This window comes from Mixophyes fleayi, chromosome 2 (assembly GCF_038048845.1).
Source record: "Mixophyes fleayi isolate aMixFle1 chromosome 2, aMixFle1.hap1, whole genome shotgun sequence".
Lineage (NCBI taxonomy): Eukaryota > Metazoa > Chordata > Amphibia > Anura > Limnodynastidae > Mixophyes > Mixophyes fleayi.
Genome location: NC_134403.1, coordinates 230,272,167 through 230,291,531, shown reverse-complemented (window position 1 = coordinate 230,291,531; position 19,365 = coordinate 230,272,167). Strand labels below are relative to the sequence as shown.

General features: G+C 41.3%; 1 protein-coding gene across 5 annotated transcripts in view; it reads right to left on the bottom strand.

Moving 5' to 3' along the window:
* Window positions 1-19,365, bottom strand: part of ELAPOR1 (endosome-lysosome associated apoptosis and autophagy regulator 1) — a 298,128-nt gene that overhangs the window by 91,889 nt on the left and 186,874 nt on the right. For all 5 annotated transcript variants that reach the window (XR_012688102.1, XM_075195584.1, XM_075195585.1 and 2 more), the window contains 7 exons: window positions 19,036-19,124; window positions 18,771-18,948; window positions 15,771-15,899; window positions 14,358-14,448; window positions 14,161-14,266; window positions 8,549-8,686; window positions 1,734-1,988 (listed from right to left, as the gene is read on the bottom strand). Coding sequence is in view for 4 of the 5 variants with exons in the window: in XM_075195584.1 (XP_075051685.1) it covers window positions 1,734-1,988; window positions 8,549-8,686; window positions 14,161-14,266; window positions 14,358-14,448; window positions 15,771-15,899; window positions 18,771-18,948; window positions 19,036-19,124 (986 nt within the window). In the remaining variant the exon portion in view is untranslated. The remainder of the gene's footprint in view (window positions 1-1,733; window positions 1,989-8,548; window positions 8,687-14,160; window positions 14,267-14,357; window positions 14,449-15,770; window positions 15,900-18,770; window positions 18,949-19,035; window positions 19,125-19,365) is intronic.

Below are 19,365 nucleotides of genomic sequence, written 5' to 3'. Positions count from 1 at the left end.
CGCGGCCAAGTCTCCAATGGGTGTGCTCCTAAATTTTCATTTGCAGCCCCCCCCCCCCCCCAGATGTAAGGGGCTGAAAATACAAGTTATTTGCAACTCTACATTTTTGCTGCAAAACCCAGTTAATTAACAAATGAGCCCCTATAACATAATCACTGCACTAGTGATTAAGTAATATGGTAAAAGAGCAAGTGAAGCCATTACTTGACATTAATAGTATATACAGTATATAAACCAAAGGATGTGTATTCCTAAACTTAGTAATAGAAATAACTGGAGTGTTTATGCAAAATATGTTAATTGTGCTCCTTTTCAGTTCTCTGTAGGAGTATTAAATATTAAGGCAGAGCAGGGCCATCTTAACAACATTATGGGCCCCCGGGCAAAGCAGTGCACCGGAGCCCATACATATATAGATATATATATAGATATAGATGTATAGAGATACAGATATAGATATAGATATATACAGATAGAGATAGATAGATGTACTTGCTCAGTGACCCCTGAAGCTTTCTTTTGCAGGTTTTTTCTTTTGCAGGATTATTTATTCTAATTAAGAGCCCTGCCTATGGGGCCCAATTGCCCACTGGGCCCCCGGGCACCTGCCCATCGTGCCCAATGGAAAAGATGGCCCTGAGGCAGAGCTGCTTCTCTAACTAAACAGGCAATGACTGCTTGGCAGAAATGCACTATGTGGATTGGTTGATTTATATATAGGGGCAGAACCAGTGTTGACAGAGTAACTGAAATTTATGCAGAATTAGGTTTTTGACCTGAATTAGATCCAAATAGGACACTGTCCTAAAGATGTGGGAGATGACAGAGATGCAGTGTTATGGTTGGTTATCAGCAACTAATGGCTGTATCTAAAAATTAAGTTTTGGGATTTAGTGGTTCTTTAAATTGAATTATTTATGCAGGCGCTGAAGACCAGCATTAAGAAACATTTTATAAAAATGTGGAAAAAAATGAAGAAAACATTTCTAAAGTACTGCATAACTAATATATTTAGAGTACTGTATATTTTAATATTTTCTCATATTACATGAGAGAGCATTATTTATTCAAGTAGAGCATAGAGAATTGTAGTTATATTAAATCTCTCTCTCTCCTACCCAATTCTTCCCTCATTAACTGTTCACCGACTGCTGCTTAAACTCACAGGAGAATGTACACTGGAGAGAGAAGCGGTTGCGAGTGTCTGTTAGTGCATCTCTGAGTAGTGTATACACCAGTCCAGCTCAGAAATATGGAAAGGCCACAGAGGCCTGGGCCAAGGGAAAGAGAATAGCAGGGGCGGCAAAGTTGCACATTGTCTGACTGCCTTACACCTTTTAAATGTCTTAATTTCTGATAGAACACATTTCTTTCTACATTATAGATATACAATTATTTATTTTATATGGATGGGAAGTGGCAGAAATTGTGGCCATGGAGCCCTGCAATGAATTAGAGAAGAGGAAGTCAGAAAAATATGTTCTAGTGAGGCATAAAAGTTAAATCCAGAGTTGAGATTAGAGTATAGTATGGTGTAGTATACACTATAGTAGTTAAAAAGTGAGATAAATAAGCGAGGTTGGTGGTTTGGTCAGATCAGGGGTGGGTCATGTTTTGTCCTGTTTTTGCCTGCATACATGTTGGGAGGTATGTTATAGTAGATAAGCCTACTTGTGTTTCTAGCATAGTCTTAAATTAGTTCATATTGCATACATATACTACACCTTCCTTACATCATTGCTCTTTGTTCCTGGACCACATTGTGTACAAGCTTCCACACCAAACGGTAAGAGTGATTGCAGATAAGTATCCATTGGGCATGATATGCACCTGCTTGTGCCCTTGTCAATGTAGTGTCCAGGGGGGCAGGAAATGCACTGAAAATCTGTGCCCGTGGCGCATGGCTGGCACCATGATGCAACTCCATCCTTTGTATTTGTAACATTAATTGAATATATTTTTACCATATCTGCTGTGTATTTGCGACCCTGCATTGTAAAAGAAAGGAGCCATAAGGTCAATGTAATATATCAGAAATACCTGTAGGTTTAAATTAACAGATACAGAGCTATGAAGGTATTCATTTACTCTGGTATTTTTTACATTTTATTTTCTTCTGTTATGGAATCAAAATATATTTATTTGGAAATTCTTACTACTGATCAAAACAGAATACTCTGTGAGGTCAAATAAGTATATCAACTCTTAAGCTTTCTCTTTATTAATTAAAAATAGAAAAACAGATAATTTCTTACATAATAATGCACCTCCCCATGATATAATACTTGCCAAAAGCACCTTTAGTGGCAATATTTTTTCAGCCACTGTATATCTCGCTATTAGGTTAAAATTGTAGCTTCAAGAATAAAAAAGATAACACAATTATAAACTTTCTGGGCCTGATTCATTAAGGTATAGAAGTCCTGTTACCCGCCGTATTTTGCGATAAAATTTCTCTGAGCTATTAACAAGGGAGTGTATGAATCCGCAGCCCAAGACATTTTAGTGAAAATAGGCCCAGAAATATTTTACTGCATTTTTAGACAAGTACAGCTAGAAAAGATTAATTTAAACCAACAGTAGACTGAAGCTATGTAGAATGATATGTAAATATATAAATAGTAGAGGATGGAAAATATTAATTATCTAGGCAAACAAATTTACAATTTACATTTTGTAAGAGTTGGGGTAAATTATGAAAATAAGATCACCTTAAACTTGCTTATTTAGGGCTAATTCAGATATGTCACAATGGCATCTGGTTCAATAACTGTTCTTACTGCCAGTAATATCGGCTCACACTTAAGTGTGGATATCTTAATAAGACATTACTGTATTTACTTTTTAATGCACTTGAAGCTTTGGCTGTTTGTGTTGGGATTCCTTAGATCTATCAACAAAGATGTCTTTAAGAAGTATTCAATTATGCCACAATTTCAGTCCTCACTCCTCAGTTTCAAATTATATCCTGTACAAAGTTTAGCAAACAGATTCAGCAAATTTTCCACAAATATTGGTGTTTAGCTGCCAGAGAAACAACTTGTGAATATGGAGGCCAAAAATGTAATTCTTGACAACATGGCCTCAAATGTGGCCTTTCCCAACATGCCTCTGCTATTATACTGTAAATACAATATACAGTATAGTATATAGTTCTATAGTTATATATAGTATATAGGGTTAGTTCTGGCAGGGTGCCACATAGTCAAGGGTTTCCGGCTTTTCCTTTTGCAATGTCATGCCCACCTTGGGGATTTTCCCCTGGTTACCTCCCTCCTCCCTCTGCTTATGGTCCTTATTTCCCTGGTCCCGGCTGTCCGGGTAATGTTGGTGTAACCTCAAGTGCTTCTTCCACAGTGTCTGTCGCTCCGGTGGTTGCAGGGTCAGAGGGTACTCGGGTTCCCATCTCCTCACCATCAGTGCTGTGCTAGCGACGTGCAGTTGATGGCTGGGGGGCCAGATTCGGGGGCAGGGTCAAGCGTCCTCCCCGGCAGTTCCTCGGGTCATTCCCCGCACGGTTGTGCCAACTTTAATTAACCAGGGTCAGCGAGCAGGGGCAGCCAATGTGTCTGACCATAGTGTGAGAGATCAAAGTTTGGCACTGCCGGTGAGTGCGGGGACCGGGGGTCCCAGGCCAGAGGGTTCTTCTTCTGTTTCCCCTGCTGCAGGTTCCACGGGCGTGTGACATCGGGTCGGAGGTCTGGGCGTGCTTCTTATGTGGAAGCCGCACCGTCGGCCATGGTGGGCCCGTCATCCAGTGCGGAAGGTGGTGGTCGTGGATCAGTTGGTGAGCATGCCAGTAAGGGGTCTAGCTCCGAGTTCAGTTCTTCAGCCTCTGAGAGTGAGGTTCCGGTCAGGTCTGGGAGTGCAGACACGAGGTTAATTAGGAAAAGGAAGTTGTATGGTACCCGCCGTAGGGCGGAGGCGGAAGGTGTTGAGTCCAAGAAGGACAGCAGACCCCCAAGGGATGATGTGCTGCGCTGTGCCAATACAGCGGTCCTGCGGGACATCAGGGGTCAGGTGCGTGGCAAGATACGCACAGGTCGGTTTGTGGACATGTTTGCTATCACAAAGAAGGTCAAGGATGGCTTGGCGGTTGCACGATCACGCTCTGGCATGGGGGAGGAAGCATATTGGAGTTTTCAGAACTGGTTGGGGGGCTTCATGCTTTTTGCTGCCTGCTACCTGGAAAGCAGGCAGTAGGAGCATATGAATGTGATTAAGTATATCTACTTAATACAGGGGATGTATACCCAGTCCAGGGGAATTATGTGGAGGTGATATGATGAGGCCTTCCGGAGGAAGCAGGATGGGCTGCTGTCGATGGATTTCAGGTGTAAGGATGTGGAGGTGTGGTTGGAGGTCACGCAGCCTAGAATGGGAGGAGGTGATGTGAGTGTGACAAGGCAGAGGCAGCTCTTGGTTCGATTGGGTCAGCCCTTTCGGGGGAAGTGTTTTGCATTCAACAGGGGCCACTGTGATAGAGGCACGGCCTGTAGATTTAGGCATGCTTGTTCAGCCTGTGGAGGGGGTCACCCAAGGAGAGAATGTCCCAGGAGGAACGGTCCAGCCCCTACTGATAGACTCGCCACAGGAGCTACGGCTCGGTAGGGCCTTTTCCCCCATTGTATTGGCAGAGCTTGAAAAATGGCTGGGTTGGTACCCTGACAGGAGGGCCGCGGGTTTTTCTATGGAACGGTTTTAGTGTTGGTTTTAAATTGCTGGTTAGTGGGGTGGTGCAGATTGGTTCTCCCAGGAATTTGAAATCGGCCATTGATTTACCCTTGGTGGTGCATGAGAAAGTGCGTAGGGAGGTGTTGTTGGGAAGAATGTGTGGCTCCTTTTTTTCCCTCCTATTCAAGGTTTAATTATTTCCCCTGTGGGGGTGGTACCAAAGAAGGAAGTGGGTAAGTTTCGGCTGATCCAGCATTTATCTCACCCGCAGGGCACATCTGTGAATGATGCTATTGCAGAGTCTGAATGTTCGGTGGGATATCAGTCTTTTGAAGATGCTTTGTTGTTGGTACAGCGTTGTGGAGCGGGTGCGCTGTTAGCGAAACTTGATATTGAATCGGCATTCGGTCTGTTGTCGTTGCATCCTTCTTCATTTCGGTACATGGGTTTTCGGTTAACGGATGGGTATTATGTGGATAAATGTTTACCCTTGGGTTGTCCAGTGTCATGTGCGTTCTTAGAGTGTTTCAGAGTCTTCTCCACTGGTGTGTTGTTGCAGGGTTAGGACATCAGAGTGTTGCACATTGCCTGGATGATTTTTTGTTTATGGGTCCGTGTGGTTCGACAGTATGTCAGGATTTGTTGTTTTTCGGCACAGTCGCTGTTTAGAGTGATGGGAGTTCCGGTTGCAATGGACAAGTCGGAGGGCCCGACGGTGAGATTGTCATACCTGGGGATTGAAATTGACACTGTTGCGGGTTGTTGTAGGCTTCCAGCAGAGAAAGTGGCTAAGTTGAGGGGGGTGATTGATTCATTTCAAGGTGAGTGCAGAGTGCAGTTGAAACAGGTGCAGTCGCTCCTTGGTCTTCTTAATTTTGCTTGTAGAGTGATACCTATGGGGAGGATGTTTTGTCAGAAGCTAGAGAGGGCTACGGTGGGGATTACAAAGGCAAAGCATTTTGTGAGAATATCCAAAGAGATTAGGGATGATTTAGCTATGTGACAATTGTTCTTGGTAAATTTTAATGGTGTTTGTTTGTGGCCCCTGCCTGTCGCCAATAATGTGGAGCTGCAATTGTTTACAGATGCTGCTGGGTCTTCCAGGTTTGGGGCTTACCTGGAAGGGGAGTGGTGTGCGGCAGCCTGGCCATGTGCTTGGCAGCAGGAGGGTCTCACAAGGAATCTCTTGTTATTAGAATTGTTCCCTATCATTGTAGCTATCGAGTTATGGGGTGTGTGTCTGCAGAATAGAAGTATTTCTTTTTGGTGTGACAATTTGGGCGTGGTGCACGCCATTAGTAATCAGAAATAATTAATAATTGAGACATTTGGTTTACAGATGTTTGACACTTAACATTACCTTTAGGCCGAGGCATGTTCCTGGGACGGATAACGGGATTGCGGATGCTTTGTCTAGGTTTGATTGGCAGAAGTTTCGCTTGCTAGCCCCCCATGCTAATGTTACTGGTGTTTCATGCCCTGATTTTGTCTGGCAGATCATAAGGCCGGCATAGAAGAGCTTGCTAAGCGTTCGGTTGCACCTAGGATTTTGAAGAAGTATCGGGAGGCTTGGTCGTCCTGGGAGGGATTTTGTGGATCGGATGAGGCTCGAGGTAAGACGGAGCAGCAGCGCATTCTGGCTTATGTGTGGCATTGTTTTCAGGCTGGTAGATCAAAGGCATATATGGTGTCGGCCTTGTCGTTTTTTTCTGCAGATTAAGGGTAGTCGTGATGTTACCAAGCAGGCATTGGTGCGTAAAGTGATAAGAGGGTGGGCTAGAGTTTCCCCACCTTTGGAAGACAAGCGTAGACCTGTTGATAAGAGACTGTTAGCTGATCTTTTAAACGTTATTTCGGTTGTGGCTACTGATGAGTTTGAGGCGGCTTTGTTTCGACTGGCGTTTGTAATGGCTTTTTTCAGGGTTTCAGAATAAGTGAGTTGGTAGCATCATCTAGGGCGGCAATTGATTCAGAGTTGCTTTTCAGGAATGTTGTGGTTAAGGATGAGAATATTTCTTGTAAGATACATAGATCGAAGACTGATTCGTTGGGTAGGGGGAAGTGGATTACTTTGCACCGCAATCAAGATATAACAGTTTGTCCGGTTGAATTGACAAGGTTGTACAGGGACATGTCTCCTGCTCCCGGTAGTAATTGGCTTAGGCGTAGTGATGATTTTCCTCTTACGAAGTTTCAATTTTCAGCAGTCTTCAAGAATTGTGTTGTTAAACTTGGTCTGAGTGCAGCAGATTATGGGACTCATTCGTTTAGGATAGGGGCGGCTACAGTAGCAGCAGAGGAAGGTGTGTCTGAGCAGAGAATTATGGCTTTAGGTAGATGGAGGTCTAAGCGGTATGTTAGGCCAGTGGTGGCGCTTTAGGCTTAATTAATGCGATGTAGTAAGGTTGACCTATGACATTCGTTGCTTGCCTTGTTGAAAGGAGGCGCGGAGGGATTTGCCATTTCTTTTCTCCGGGGGCCTGATTGGCGGTGGCACCCCGGGGTTTCTGGTTTTACCTTCGTATGGGTCACCCTGCATTATGCGTGAATGTAGCAGTGCTTTATCTATTACTATATATTATGTTTGGTCATTTATTTTATATGCATTATTATTCCATGTTACAGGTGCATGACAGGATGGGAAGAATATTTGGCTGGTCGGCCATTCATTTATTTTTTGGGCTGGTAAGAGCGGCCCTGTTCATGATTTGAGCAAATTCCCCCGGGCGGATTCAGTAAGATGGTTGGGTGTTAGGGGTTTGCGTTGGGCGTCACTCTTGAATATTCTAAAGGATAGCGAGAGAAAGTTTGGGCACCCTTCAGAACTTATAATTCACCTTAGGGGGAATGATCTGGGTAAGTGGACAGGTTTAGAGCTCATTGACAAGATAAAATCGGATGTCGAGACCATTAAATTACATTGGCCAACAGTTTACCTTGTCTGGTCCGACATTATCCCTAGACGCAATTGGAGAGGGGCGGATAGACCAGCTCAGATTGAGAAAGCTCGCGGGAAGGTAAATACGGCGGTGCGGAAAATCTTTCAGGAAGTAGGTGGTGGTTGCATTAGTTATCCTTCCATAAGGGCTTCTTTGACGCAGTATTATAGACCCAATGGTGTATACTTGTCGGATTTGGGTATGTCCTATTTTATAGAGCAGATTTTTAGTTTTCTTGTTTGGCTATGAGAGGTCAGTTGGTGGCGGGCTGCGGTTCCTGGGCGGAACCTTAGCTGTGGTGGCAAGCAGCCCAATCAGCAGCCAATTTGGTTACATTGAAGGCGTAGTAGGCACTCTCCCCTTAAAGGGATTGGGCAATTAGTCAGAATAGCCCTTCAGGGTTAGGGGGCTCCGCTTAGGCGGGCAGGCCTCAGCTAATGTGCCAAATGGGGGAGTTTGGCATTTTTACGCCTAGTCAGGTCCAAATTAGTTTGGACGGAATTTACAACTTGTAGATGTAGCCTGGAGGCTGATCTCTGCAAGTCTCTGTGTCGATATTTTAGTTTGTTAAGTTAACTCTGGTAAAGGTAAAATATGGTAAAGGTATGAGGTCCACCATAAGCGATTTATAAAAGGAAGCAAATAAGTTTGAAGTCTTCAGTGGACTCTAGTTACAGTTCTGCCAGATCAAATTTGATCTATTTGGTGCTTAAGAAGAATCCACAGATCTATACTATCATAAACACAAAGTAAAAGTTTTGCGTTTGACTTTCAGGAACTTAAATGTGACACTGAAAAGATGGAAAAGGAAATACATGTATAATCAAGTGAGGATGGCACAGACTGAGGCTGATGTAATTCTATATTTATGTACTTTGCATGTACAAGAATATGTAAAGAACATACATATCGGTAGATTAATGTTGATTACTTACCCCTGTTTCACTGCTGGTCCTTTGGAATGCCCAAGTAAAAGTGGTATTGGTATTTCTCTCCACACGATAGGAGTATGACTGCTTTTCCCTAGCACCTTGCCAGCTTTCTATTAGTGAGCTCATTTCTGAATTCACTGCCTGATAATGTGACACAAAGAAAAAGTATCAATATAAGCTGTATATATATCTAATATTGTCACTCATCTGCAAACCCCCTCATATGAATGATTGTGAATATGCCTTGCTATTAGTAAAGCAATAAGGGTAGCAGTGCTGGTAAACAGGCCCAGTGCTGACCCCTATATGTCATACTTGCCAACTCTCACGGAATGTCCGGGAGACTCCCGCATTTTGCAAGAGTCTCCCGGACTCCCGAGGGAGTGTGGCAATCTCCCGCATCTGGATAATTCTGCCCACTTCCTAGTGAAGTGGGCAGAATTAAATCCCAAACGCTGCGATTCCCGGTGAATTGCGGCGTTTGGCACATTTTGGAGCCCCACCCCCCCCCCCCCCCCCGTTACGTCCACCTCCTCCACAGGCTCCCGGATTTAAAGAACAGAAGGTTGGTAAGTATGCTATATGTTTTGTGGGCTTATTGCTGGCTGTGTCTTTCCCCCTCTATGTGGCTTTACATTATATGTGTTTACTAGTGTTTTTAACGTTAATACTATACTTGTGAAAATAAATCCCATTCTATTCAATGGGAGCATATTTTCCAAGTGTTTGACTTCAGTTGCATTGCAGTGCATTTTTTGGATGCAGCATTCTCCATTTCCATATCTGATGTAGAGTTGCACATAAGAATCTTTTTTGCTTAAAATATGCATTTTGGTACAAGTATATAGACCTGTGAGCATCTGACACTCATGACTCCCTGCATTTAGAGAGGCAGACAGAAGGAGGGTAGGGAGTATGTAAGCATAGGCCAAGTACAGTAAGGGTGTGTTCACGTAAATACTACTTTTGTCTGAGTCTGACCTGGACGCAGACACATATGCACCTGTCCTGAGACTTATCTCTTACGGCTGTTAGAGGGCAGGTTCAAACCTGGCACATATACATTAGATGCAGACCTACAGTAATCTTCAGATGCATATGGCTCTACATAATATGCAAATTGCATCTTTTCTTCATACGTAATTTACATCTGCTTTTTTTGCGTAAATTCGTTCAGCTCTACACCAGTGTTTTCAAAGCACATCAACGCACTTTGAAATGTCCAATTATCTGAATTGCAACACATTTGCACTTGTTGTAAACACCTGTATTTGGTATGCAAATCATGACAGCATCCTGTTTTTAGACAAAAAGTTCACAGATAGAGAAGAGACTTGGGGCTAGATTTACTAAGCTGCGGTTTTGAAAAAGTGGGGATGTTGCCTGTAGCAACCAATCAGATTCTAGCTTTCATTTGTTTAGTACCTTCTACAAAATGATAGCTAGAATCTGATTGGTTGCTATAGGCAACATCCCCACTTTTTCAAACCCACAGCTTAGTAAATCTAGCCCTTGGAGTGAGCAGTAACATGGGTAAAAAGAAACTCATAAAAATCATACAGCTACTACCCACCCCTTCATTATGACAGACATAAAAGGGGATGACATTAGTTTGCTACTTGCCAAGGTGCTGCTAAATTGTGGGTCCCAGACTAATTTAAAAAGAAACAAAAAAATTTTTGTAAAGAAAAAGTGTATGGTGCATTTCCCTAACTTGTATTTTTAACAGCCAGCTAGCACTAAGTGCTTAGCGTGCATAATTTGCTTTTGTACTATTTGCTAACACATGCTTAATGTGTGCGTGGTTTTAATCACACATTTTGCACAATAGCTAAAATGCATAAATGCTTCATATCCACTAGCGTCAATTTCAGTATTGTAATAGTATTTTTAACCATGGTTTTAAATGATTCTATACACACTCACAATATTACTGGCATTTGGTAGCGTTGCCTACTCCATTCAGTTAGCTTAACACAAGAGTGCACTTTCAAATAGCTCTCTTTTCAGCTATATACTGGTCAGCAAATAGGGGAGATAAAGACATAGTAGTTGCTGGGGAGAATGGTTTTCAAACTCATGTATAATACGTAGACAAAACAAAAGGATACCACAAATTAAACAATAGAATATTTATTAAAACATAGGCATTGTGATGATGATCTGACTCACACAGACGAAAACTGTATACAGGGTTGGAATGCCCCGCCGGGGAGCCGGGCTATCCCCCGGTAGGCCCCGACCCTAATCACTCCCTTCTTGGTGGGGGGGAGCAACACTTTAAAAAACAAGAAGAACAAAAGAATCCCCATACTCACGTGATCACGGTGCCGGTGCCCCTTCTCTCTGCTCCGTCCGCACTGAATGTCGAAGAGCAGTGCAGAGAGGAGTCACAAGAAGTAAGAAGAAGAAAAGAAAAGAGAAAAAAGAAGCCGATAGAAAAGGTAAGTGAAGGAGCGGAAGCAAGGGGGGAGCAAAGACAGCATAGGCAGAGAGTGAAGGGGGAGCAAAGGCAACTTGGCACATTGTGAAGGGGAAGTAAAGGCAGCATAGCAGAGTGTGAAGGGGGGCCAAAGCAGCATGGCATAGGGTGATGAAGGGGGGCCAGGAGAAGGGGGGAGCAAAAACAACATGGCACAGTGTGATAAAGGGGCACCAGAAGAAGGGGGGGGGGGCAAAAGCAGCATGGAGGGCGTAGTGTGATCACAAGGAGGCACAGCATGGTGATGAAGGGGCACAGTAATGTGTGTGTGGTAGGTGGTGGCTAACTAATGGGTGCTATTTTGTTTGTGGGGTGATGGTGGGGTAATTTATTTTTATAGTGGGGACTATTAATTTAAGATGGGGTGGTTTGGGGGCTATTAATTGAATGTGGGGCTGAGTTTGAGGAGCATAAGGTCTATTTATTAAATGTGAATATTAATTATTTAATTGCAGTGGCGGTTGCGGGAAATAGGTATATTGAATATACGTAACAATAAAAAACAAAATTCCCTTGGCGCAAAATATGGTAGTGATCAAGAGACGCCAATGCACGAGGTCTGCAGCCTCAAAACCATAAATAGAAAAGCAAAAATTGCAATGGTATCAAGCCACAATGAACTGTTTTGTGGATATTCAAAATATAATTTATTATAAGCACATAAAAAGATCACGCAAAATCTGTGATACCACTGCTCAATGTCAAACAATATTAAGATCACAATGATGACTATAATATATATATATATAAAATAAAGAAACCACAAAATATATAAGTGCACCTATATTGATAACTCTCATATCCTGAGTAATTTCATCAGAGATAATCTCTTTATCTCTGATAAAATTACCTGCTGGTAATGAAACGCGTCAGAGGTCTTCTAAATTGTTTCTGTGAGCGCTAATTTTTAGTCAAACAGCTTTTCTAATCCTGTCGGCACAGTTGTTTGGATATTTGGAACATGTTTAATATATCTAAAATCCACTCGAGACTCAACCTCAGCATTTAAGAATTCAATCTCAGAATCTAAGTGTGTATATACCATCGACATTCCGGAATTCGTCCCAATAGTCAGGGTGGGTGAGATGTTGCTATCTATATGGAGGTTACGGAAAATCAAGCACTCGGTACTAAGGCAGAAGTGTTTGGGATTTCTTATTTGCCACAGTTCATGCTGTGAAAACACAAGTCGGATGTTACATCAGTATTCCAGGTATCTGGTAAGAGACTGTTTTCTATGTTGCAGCTTATGGATCGTTATCCCCGCTTTTTTAATGCTTAAATATCCATGCGGTTATCCGGTAAGAGACTACCTTTTTTGTTATATTTTGTGGATTGTAATCTCCGTATCTGAATATCTATTTACCCGGACATATGAATCAATTCTGCTATATGGGTTTATCATTTCTGTATTCAACATCGGTTTATGACTAAGTGAGACTATTTGGTACGATTCTTCAATTCAAGACATTCTATTGACATTATTCCAACACTTTGCCTAAGGATTAATCAGGATATGAAAGTTATCAATATAGGTGAACCTATATATTTTGTGGTTTCTCTATTTTATATATATATATATATATATATATATATATATATATATATATATATATATATATATATATATATATATATATATTGTAGTCATCATTGTGATCTCAATATTGTTTGACATTGAGTAGTGGTATCACAGATTTTGTGTGATCTTTCTATGTGTTTATAATAAATTATATTTTGAATATCCACAGTGCCTTAACAGTTCATTGTGGCTTGAGATACCATTGCAATTTTTGCTTTTATATTTATTATACATAAATGCTATTAATCAATTGCTGGGGCTGTTTTGAGGGAGGGAAATAGTTTTATTTATTAAATGGGAATACTATTACTTTAATGTTGGGGCTGGAGGAAAGCCTAAATATTAATCGTGGGTCCTATTGCTTTAAAGCCGGGGCTGATTGGAATTTTTGAAAATGTATCCATTTTTTTTCCAAATAGGGCCTCCAACATTCCAGGATCCAGACAAGCCGCAACTAAGGAAACCAGCAGCCACAGGTGGTGAAAATGACAAGAACAGGTAGGACATTCTGTCAAATGTTCTGATTCTAGTGGGACAATCCCGATTTTTGGTGATTGTTCTGCCCAATCTAAGGGGCAGGTCAAGACTGTGTACTCTTTATATACACACTGCATTCTTTACATACTACACTATGGTGCTAGCTTTCCTTCGTGGGCTGACCACTCCCCCTCTAGTGTCTGGTCTCGCCTCTATGATGGCCACACCCCCTCTGGTGGGCCCCTAGCGTTGCAGTCTCCCAATGGGCCCTTCATGCCCCAGTCCGATACTGACTGTATAGTACTTTGATCACGGTGGACACCTTTAGTGGGTCATGTGACGACAACCTGGTCCACCTACATTCCAAGACTGTCAAGTTTTTCTGACATGCCAATGACAAACTTTTATGAGGAATGATGTCATTAGGATATAGAACTGAGGGTAAAAGTCTAGGAGGTACTGGACTTGCTGCTCGATACCACTGACAAATGCATGTCCACACATCCAGTATATATGGCCTGCATATGAATTTCATATCATATGGTATGCAAAAATGCATTGCGTTTTCATTTGCATTTTTAAAGCAAAATTAATGCTAATGAGTGCGAGGCCTAAGAATGATACGAAGGATTTTAGCTTACTGATATAACTATGCTGATCATGCAGCATATATATGTGTGTACCATGTTACCATCCTGTTGAAGTCACAGTAATGGTTCTCAGATGGGCCATGGCTACGCTTAGCAACTAACCCTACTTATAAAATGGAATAACGAGTAGTGTATTGTGTTATTATCCTTTTTATTGTATATCATTACAGTTAAATCATTAGATATAGTTATTGAAGTCACTGAAATAATGCAACAGGGTACAACCATTTTGCTGTGTCACAGACTTCAATTGAGGTGTTCAAGATGTACATTATGACATTAATATTTTCTTTCATATTAATGTTTTTTAAAATGTTCTACATTTCCTATTCAAATTATGTCAGTTTATATTATTTATTAATGTAGAATTCTATATTAAATGTCTCATCATAGTTCTTTGGACTATTTCCACTGTGTGACATACCATCATGAAGAAGAACTGGCAGTTCATGGAACATTTCATATCAAACACAAATGTGATATGGGACACCTCATTACTTTCACTATCTTCAGTTACTCTGCGTGGAGGGCTGAATGAAAAAAAGATGGAGTAAATGCCATGGACATATGAGCAATTTGTTATTACAGCACGAATTGTATGCTGATTATTGCCATAGTTACCTGAAAGCAGGTATGTTTAGTGTGAGTAGCATGTAATCGTTATCTGAAGATCCAGCAGATGTGTAAATATAATCTCCAGCCACTTCCCACCCTGTAAAACAGAAAATAAAGTCTTAAGGTTGTAAGCAGAACCTTGTCCTTACTGAGATACATGCCACGCAAGCAGGTAATACTATAGCAGACTATTCCTAAATACCTGAAAACATCCTCAAAAGTAATCATTTTGGGGCTTTTTGTCCAGCTGGGACAGTCATCCTCTTGCTGCCACTCAATGGCATCTCTTTGTAGAACTTGTAATTTTACTGACATCTGAATTCTGAGTTTTTTCTTTAGGGTCTGCCTGCACTGTGCAAGCCCAAAATGAATTGGTCCCTCAACTTCTTACTCAGTTCTGCCATTGTGACCAATCTCTCTTGATCAGTTTGCTTAATACTTCTTGCCACGTAACTTTAAATTGTTAGCAGTAATCACTATCCCTCTGATTCCTAATTGCAGCCACACAACTGGGCGCTACGGCCAGTGATAACAGTATTATTGCCACCATTAACCCCCTGTATAGGAAAATTCAAGAAAGCCATATCGCTGGTGATAACACCAATTTTCGCAAGCAATAGAGCTTTCTCCCTTTGATAGATTGCCATGTCATTCTCTTATTACAATTATTTTGGAAGCTCAACTGAATGGAGGGGGCTTTTCAACTCATTCTTTCTATGAAGGAGTTGATGAACCCTACAAGAACAGTCACTCTTTCCTCGGCAGGTTTTGTCTGAGTAGTCTAAGATTTCAGTTTTTCTTTATTAGGCTGTCTCAGTTTCTGCTTCTCATTTTCCTTTTTCCCTTTATCCTGCCCCAGTAGACACGGTCTTTCATTCCTCCCTTATGCTGTGCTCTAGCTAAATTTATTATTTTTGTTTTGTTGTCACTGTGTCTACAGGCTCTCATTTTCCTTACTGCATATTTACCATTTTCCTCTCTTTGTTAATGCAGACACTGCTCTGCCCTTTTCACTTTCACCTTCCAAATGTCATAACTTACGCCATATTTTCTGATAAAATGGTTGCCAGAGAATGCCCACCAGAGCCTCTCACCCAATCCCAGAGCTCTCTCGGGAAAGCTAATTTCCTGTGGAGGGAGCGCCATCCGTAGTGCATATAATCAATTTGCACATAGTTTGTTGTGTGGCTGCAATTAAACCATTGCCACTAAAAAAAGCCCTTGTCTTGCAGAGTACATGCAACAAAATAAAGCTGACACAAAATTTTACATTTATGTTCTAACGGGATCTAAAACATTGAATCCACTTACAGTGACCATAAAACATATACAGGTTATAGAAATCTACACACTACAGTCAGACTTTGTGTCTTCTATTAAAGAACAGGTACTCTCACAGTAATTATTGCCAGTACTCACCTGCCTCTTTCTTAAGCTCAAAGTTGAGTCCACTCATGACTGTGCTATGCATGTTCACAGGCAACGTATTCCACCACTTGTACTCAAATCCAAGTACAGCTTCTGTGCCAGCTGGGCACTGTCTACAGACTACATGAAAGAAAATATAAATTCAGGGAACAGGCAAACATTCTGTTTATAAGCTTTAAACATGTTTTTATATAATAGACTCTATTAATATGCCCATAAACACATATTTTACTTATACACATTGTTGATATAGAACACTACACTAAAAAAATGTATGCCTGCATACAGCACTCCAGACCTCAGGTAAAACCTTCATCCTCATTTATGAACTGCAAGGGGATCTCTATGCACAGCTCTCTATAAGTCATTCCACAAGTTTTCAATTGGATAGAGGTCTGTGCTCTGTCTGGGTCATGTGAAGATTTTGTCTGGGTCTCATTCCAAGGCTCTGTCTGGGTTATTCCAAGATCTTTCTTTCTGAAACCATTCCTTGAATTGGATGTGTCCTTTTGTTCATTATCATGTTGGAAAGTGGAAATTCTTCTTCATCTTAAGCTTTATGACTGAGACCAGCAGGTTTGTGCCAAATATCTTTGGAGATATTTGGAGATATTCATTATGCCCTCTATCCTAAATAGCACCTGTCTTCAATGAAGAGAAGCAGCACCAAAGCACGATGCTGCTACCAACATGCACAGTAGGTATGATGTTCTTTGGATGATGAGCTGTGCCGTCTTTGCGCCAAACACATCATTTTTTGCTGTCGCATGCAGGTAGTGACCAGTTCCATAAAGAAATTCCTGCAGCTCCTTTAATGTTGCCATAGACCTCTTGGTAACCTCCCTGGTGAGTTATCACTTTCAACCTGTTCAACTATGGAGGAAGATCCTGATCTTGGCAATGTGCCTGTTGTGCCACGCTTTCTCCACTTATTGATGACAGACTTCAGTCTCCCATGGTACATGCAATGTATTTGAAATTAGTTTATACCCCCTTCTCCTGATTGGTACCTTTTCAACAATGAGAAGCCGTAAATGTTTTGAGACCCACTTGCGGACTGTAGCTATAATAGTAGGATGTAACCAAGAAAAATGCAAGGAAATCCTACAGTTGACCCATATTTGGGGTTAATCAAAATCACTTTCATTGAAGGCATGTGCATGCAAATTACCTTTGAACATGATTTTGAATATGATGGGTTAACTCTGAACACAGCAACAGTTATGTAATTGTGTTCACTCATATGCAATTTTTCCTACAAATTGTCTATTTGTTCTTCATTTGAATTTTGTTGGTGGCAAGGTCACATTACCAGGTGGAAAAAGGTCTGACATGATTTATCTTAATTTCAGCCTTTACGTCACAAACAACTGCAATTTCAATAAGGGTGTGTATACTTTTTATATCCACTGTAAATTAAATAACTGATGTGTTTAGACTTGACAATTTGAATTTAAGAAAGTTGAACTTGATGGAACTGTGTCTTCACAACCTCGCTATTTATGTAACATTCTCTCTTTTGCTCCTCTACAGCAGTGTTAGGAGGGAGGTGCTTCTTTAACTAAGTATGCAAAGTTTGAGTGAAATCATTACAAAGGTGCTGTAAAGACATGTACTGTGGGCAGGTGCAGGGCCATTGATGTCATGGTAAGTCAGATGCTTTAATTCCAAATTTTATGACCTGTAGGAGATCCCATCAGAACACTAATAGTACAAGAGGAGCTTTTTCTACCTGTAGTACATTAGGAAAGTAGAACTTCAGTTCAAAGTCAACTTAAAAGTGAACAATGTATTTTATCTCCAATGGTTCATATCTGAAAATTGTAATGTGGGGTTTTAATATCCCCAATAACTAAGAGAAAGCAACCATTACGCTTGGGTTTGTGGGGAGTGTCAGCACCCTGGGAGTGTAGAAGGGAACCATGTGGAGCAGATTATATTTTTGAGAGGAAAGAACCTCACCATGTGGAGAGTTTTCTCAAATGTAAACCCCATTTTAAAGGCACCCATAGAAAGGGCTCCCTTGTAAAGTGCCACCATATAGTGAAGGGGCAGGCAGCGTGGCTATCAAAAGAAAGTCTCTGGATACTGGGATGGTGTTGTAAGAAGCACCCAGAATAAATCTATTGAGGGGAAAGCGCTGGAGAGTCCCTGGATATTGTGGATGATTTATGCTGGAGATATATGAGAATCCTGTTTGCCTGGAAACATGAAAATCTAGGAAAGGCTGTGGTGTATATGAGTAATCATGGCACTACTGCTCCTAGCAACTGGTGTGTGACATTGAGATTGCTGTAACTGACACTGAGATTGCTGTAACTAAGTACTGTGCATGTAGAGTAAGGAGAAGATGTGCTGGTAACAGTCATGATTATGTGCTGGACGGAGAGCATAAATAAAGTTTTTCATCATATTTGAACTGAGATGGCCTGGCACCCAATTTTATAATGTATTTGCACTGCACCACCATTTTGCACCATTAGTGTCCAATCTACTCAACTTTTGTTAAAACACCAGTGTATTTGGAGGGGGGTTCTGGTCTTTATTTGCCCATACCCACAGCTAGTTGAGGCAAAGAACTGTATATGGTCACACACCACCAAAGGGGTCTTAACACTAATATGCAAATGCACCTCGCCATTATGCATATATAACCATCATTGAGAGTAATCCTATGCATACACACAAAAGCTGAAAATTTCACACCTTCCAACATGTCTGTCAATAGCAGCTGGACAGGTGGCGTTACCACATCCTCAAAGGGCTGCCCATTAAATACCTCCTTTTCCCCAACATTCCCACTCGCGGGACAAATATGTCCCCGGCAAGACAGCGGGACAGGGACCTAAAATCAGGATTTTTCCCGCTGAAATCTGTGTAAAGTGTAATGTAGCAAAAGATGATTAAAAAATAATAATTCATAATTAACCTAAATGAGCACCTCCACTGAAAAAAATCAGTCTTACTGTGAAAACTATAAAAAGGACTTACTTGTTCCATTTGAAAAGGTACCATGGGGGCACGTCTCACAGGTACTGGAGTTTGTCTGATAGAATCCTGGATTACAGGGTGGACACTTTATCTTAACACCTGACATTGGCAGGTCCTTCGCTCCTTCCACAGTGTTACTGCATATTTTAGGCTCAATCCATTTGTACATCAGCTGCGTCTACAAGTGAAAAATAGAAAATATTGCTTTAAGATTCCTATTTGTGGACATGCTTTATTTTGTAGCAAAATCATAGTCCATTTTTACCTTTCCATTGGTATCACACAGAGTGTGCGTGTAGAAATAATCCTTATCTGTGCATGGCGGACGAGGAAAACAAGATGCAGAGCCAGGAACTATAGACACATGGAAACATCATGTTTTATATTAATATGACTGAAACATACTCATCTAACCCCATACTAAAGGGGATGTGACTCATTTGTTGAAAAAAGATGCTAATGCTATCTGCCACCTATCAAAGAAGCATGTTCTTGTGTGAAATGCATAAAGCAATTGTTGGAAATACCTGTGGCATACTGGGATGCTCTCAGGCCAGCTGATATTCACTCTCTGGAGTTCCGCTACAGCAATTGT